Consider the following 4,245-nt stretch of genomic DNA (forward strand, 5'->3'; position numbering starts at 1 on the left):
AGGAACTAACATATGTGCTGGGGTGCGCCAAGGATTTCAGGTGAAAGTGAAAACCTTCCAGATACTTCTTTTCCAGGGTTTTTTATTTGCAGTCTTATTTTTCCAATTAGGAACATTGCTGTTGGGTTCTATTACTGGAATCCTTAGCAGAGTGTTTAGGGTTTTTTTCTCTTTGGAGGAGAATTTTCACTGAAAGGGGACCAACAGTGAGCTCTATTTCTGTTAAAGTTAATAGGTAAACATCTAAACCAAATAACAACAGATGAAAAAAGATATGCTGATCCTCAGAGGCTGCCACTAGGACATTAGTGGAGTATTCTTCCTCACTGGTGCATCACAAGCACTCCTAGTAGGTAATCCCATGAGTTTCAATGGGACTTACTTCTAGGAAGGAAAGCCAAAACATGCATGCAATCATATTTCATAGCAAACACAATACCATAGCAAAGTATTGCTAGGGGAGAGGAAAATTGCAACTGTTCCCGCAGCAAAATATTGGGTTCACCCACTGAAGACCAAGGCCAAGATAATCCATGCTATTTATTCCTGATCACTATACATGCATGTGCAAGCTGGGCACTGAAGAACCTGAAAGGAAGAAAATTGATGCATTTGAAACATGGTTCTGAAAGAACCTTTGTGCATACCCTGGAGCAACAGAAAGGCAAGCAAGTGGATCTTGATTAAGCAAGCCAGAACTTTTCCTAGAGGCAAAAATGGAAACACTGAAGCTGTTATACTTTGGGCACATCATGAGAAAGCAAGACTGACTGGAGACAATCATGCCAGGGAAGGTTGAAGGCAGAAAAAGAAAGGGAAGACCAGACATGAGATGGATTGACTGCACCAAGGAAGCCAGAGCCTTGAGCAGGAACTTCATGGATAAGACATGTATGATTAAATGTATTATTTATTTACTTACCATTTATTTATTAAAGTGAGAATTCTCCCAATAAAAAAATGTCTCTTCCGAGGAAAGTTTCCCTTTAGGAACTAACAGGGAAGTATAGAGTTAAAGCCCCCACCTCTTGCTGTCTGTAATCCTGGTAATTATGATCTCTTCTAACTAATAATAGTTGCCTTTGAAAAAAATCTGTGCATGCTAAGACAAAAAAATGCTAAGACACATTTAAAGTCTACTTTGACCTTTGTGTCTGGACAGGTACATGCATTGACAGGGGATCCTTCAGGACTCATTCAAGCCATTTTTCCACCTGAAGCAGACTAGGAAGTATCACATGGTTCTCCCCCCTCCCCATCCTATGGAGATGACATGTAGCGGCATCAGAAGAAGCCACAGATGAACTAGCGGGAGTCTGGTACTAATGGTAGATAAGCCAGCAGAAGAAGGCAACCCCTCCTTTGTGCACAATCTGTATCTCAGTTGAGGTGTATCCAATGGAGGACCTCAGTTGATCATCAGGGATGTGGATAGCTACATGAGGAACAGGTTTCAAGACCTCAAACCAGATGAGAATCCATAAATCAAACTAGGGCTATGAACTGGGCCTAGAAATGGACCAGCAGCCAATGAAGCTGATCTAATATATTCATCATATTTGATCCCAGCTCAAATAATTGTCATCAATGTCTGCACTAGCTAAGGTTTCTGGATGCTCTTCAGAGAGATGTCCAGATACATTATCCTACATTTGAGGTTTCCAGTGTATGAAACTCATATCAGTGTATGAAACCCTGATAGCCAGGCTATCTTCATATACAGGGACCATAGCTGGGATATCAGCCTACTACAAGGTCATGTAGGCTTCTAGAGTCAATGATGGATTCAGGTATACCTCCAAACTCCTTAAGCAGAAGTGCAGTCCCTCAAAACCAGCTTGAACAGGACTCATCTGGAAAGAACCTACTGAATAGCACTGTGTCTCTTTTATCCGGCTTGAGCTTCAGTTTGTTGGCTCTCATCCAATTGCTTTCCAAAACAGTATTCAACACTGCTTTGGAAGACAAAGAGAATCAGAGTTGTATGTCATCCATATACTGATACCAGCACACAATGTATCTTCATATAAAACCAAACTAAGATGTTTCCTGTAGACATTGCACAGCATGGGGCCTAAGACGTAATCCTGCCAGATCCAATGTATGAATGACATGGGACCCACACAAATTTCCCAGTACCACCTTCTGGTCCACACAAGTATGAGTGCGACTGTTCGTGCTCTCTAGTCTCAATCCTTGCTCTCATCCAGGCAGAGCTCCAAAATCAGAGACTGGTTCCCTTTAAGAACCAGCTAGCTCCTCCACGGGGCTGGGATTAATAAAAGGGCCAGACCTGCCAGGTTTCATAGCGCTCCAGGATGCCTCTCTGTGTTGCTGACATGACTGCTTTTATACATGCGTTTCGGCCACTCATTTGTCCAGCCACTGATCTGCCCTGACAGGCTCTGCCTTTTTCACTGGGAAATTGCACTGCCTGATCTGAGCCTATCTTACAGGATGTGAACGTGCTATACCAGGCTTGGTCCACTCCTTCCAGTGGAGCCAGTTTCCACAGCGAGTTAGGGCAGAACGAGAACTGCCAAAGGACACAGCCATCCGTACCCAGCTCAACCAGCCTTTCCAGAAGGATACCATGGTTGATAGCACTGAACGCCACTGAGAGGTCAAGGAGAATCAGCAGGGTTGCACTTGCCCTGCTGTTCTACAGAGTGATCAGGGTGGTTTTAGTGCCAAAACCAGGTCTAATTTAAATTGACCTAAAGAACCCATTTATCCGAGAGAGTCTTGATCGGCAGCAACATATTCGAGCACTTTGCCCAGTAAGTGGCATTAGCCGAAAGCTCATAATGGTTACCATCTCCTGGGTGCAAAGAATGCTGCTACAAGAGTGATTGTACAACTACCTCCTTTAAGGAGGCCGGGATTTTCCCCACCCTGCTAGAAGTAATAATCCATGAGGGGCCATAGCAGGCATAAAAGTGTTTGCTTCAACCCAGCACTGCTTCCACGTTCCTGAGATGAACCGACCAAAGAATCGCCCAGCAGTGCAGTGTCAGACGTTTTCACAGAGTGGCCTCCCACAATGGGATACTGTGGCATCTGCCAAAGCAGGGAGAGAGGCCGAAGCACTGCCCACGTGGTCAACAGGAGGGTGGTGCCTCACAACTCCCCTCCCCTCCCCCCTTGCTCCTCAGATGGTCTTCTGCCTCTGGAGCCCAGCAGGGACAGGAAGGGCAGTGCTGGCTGTGCGGGGGGGCGGGGGGGGAGAGCGCTCTCTGAGGTCCGATTCCCAGCTCTGGCCTTGACGCGGTTTTCTGAAGTCAGAGCTGGGATTCTGACCTATCCTATGGCTCCCCCAAACAATGTTGGGAGGCCCTAGGGTTGCACCCTCTAGCAGGAATAGATATTGCATTCATTTCACCAAAATTAGCCTCTGTTCCAACTGGGAAACTAGTACAACCCATGTTCAGTGCTTGTGGATAATGGGGAGGGCTAAAAACCCAATCAGTAAGTAAAACAATGGTTTTTAGATGTTTCTCTTTCATTTTACTTCCAGGAAGTTTCCTTTAAAGTCATTCTTATTTGTTCTGATATTGTTAACACTTAAATGCTCTTTTCTACATAGGTGTTTAGACAAAAGTACAGTAGTACTGAAGGCTGTGAAATTGTGCTCTTGACAGATGGAGAAGATTCTGCTATAAGCTCTTGCTTTAGTGAAGTTGAAAGTAGTAGGGCTGTAATTCACACCATTGCTTTGGGGCCACTAGCTGCCAAAGAACTGGAAAAGCTGTCGAACAGGACAGGTAAGCAGAGTATCCACGTGTTGGAAGGCTTTCATGTGCATCATAATGGCTGCTGTTTTCAGGAGATCCAGTATCAAGGGTCCTGACACAGGGCTTTACAGTTTTAGCAGACCAGCTACCTAACAAATTTGAATGGGAATCAATATTGCTGGTGGAGAGTTTTTACAGCTTGGTCTTTCCACATGAACAATTCCAGCAATTCTCTTTTACAGTATGGGTGCTTCTTCCCCTATTCCCCATGTAGGATGCATCCCCAGCTATAGAAGCAGAGTCGGTGTTGTTGGCTGGCATTCATACCTGGAATCCTAGAAATAATTCCTCCAAGAATATCAGAAGAGAAATGTTACCAACATGCTTTTTTAAACATTTGTTCTGCAGCCAGACTGTTTGTGCAAAGAAGTGCCTTTTTGGGCAAAGCATAAGTTTTTCATACTTAACACCAGCATTTACTCTTATGTGTGCCAAGCTGTCCCAAGACATT

The 4,245-nt window shown here is 44.6% G+C and overlaps 1 protein-coding gene across 1 annotated transcript in view; it reads left to right on the forward strand.

Moving 5' to 3' along the window:
* LOC123033709 (calcium-activated chloride channel regulator 3A-1-like) overlaps window positions 1-3,764 on the forward strand; it is a gene marked incomplete at its 3' end in the record, with an annotated part of 11,775 nt that extends 8,011 nt beyond the window's left edge. Inside the window, exon 7 of the mRNA XM_044450449.1 lies at window positions 3,587-3,764. Within this exon, the coding sequence (XP_044306384.1) occupies window positions 3,587-3,764 (178 nt within the window). The remainder of the gene's footprint in view (window positions 1-3,586) is intronic.
* Window positions 3,765-4,245: the final 481 nt, after the last annotated feature.

This window comes from Varanus komodoensis, unplaced genomic scaffold (genome assembly GCF_004798865.1).
Source record: "Varanus komodoensis strain SLA01 unplaced genomic scaffold, ASM479886v1 scaffold665, whole genome shotgun sequence".
In the NCBI taxonomy this organism is placed as follows: Eukaryota; Metazoa; Chordata; class Lepidosauria; order Squamata; family Varanidae; genus Varanus; species Varanus komodoensis.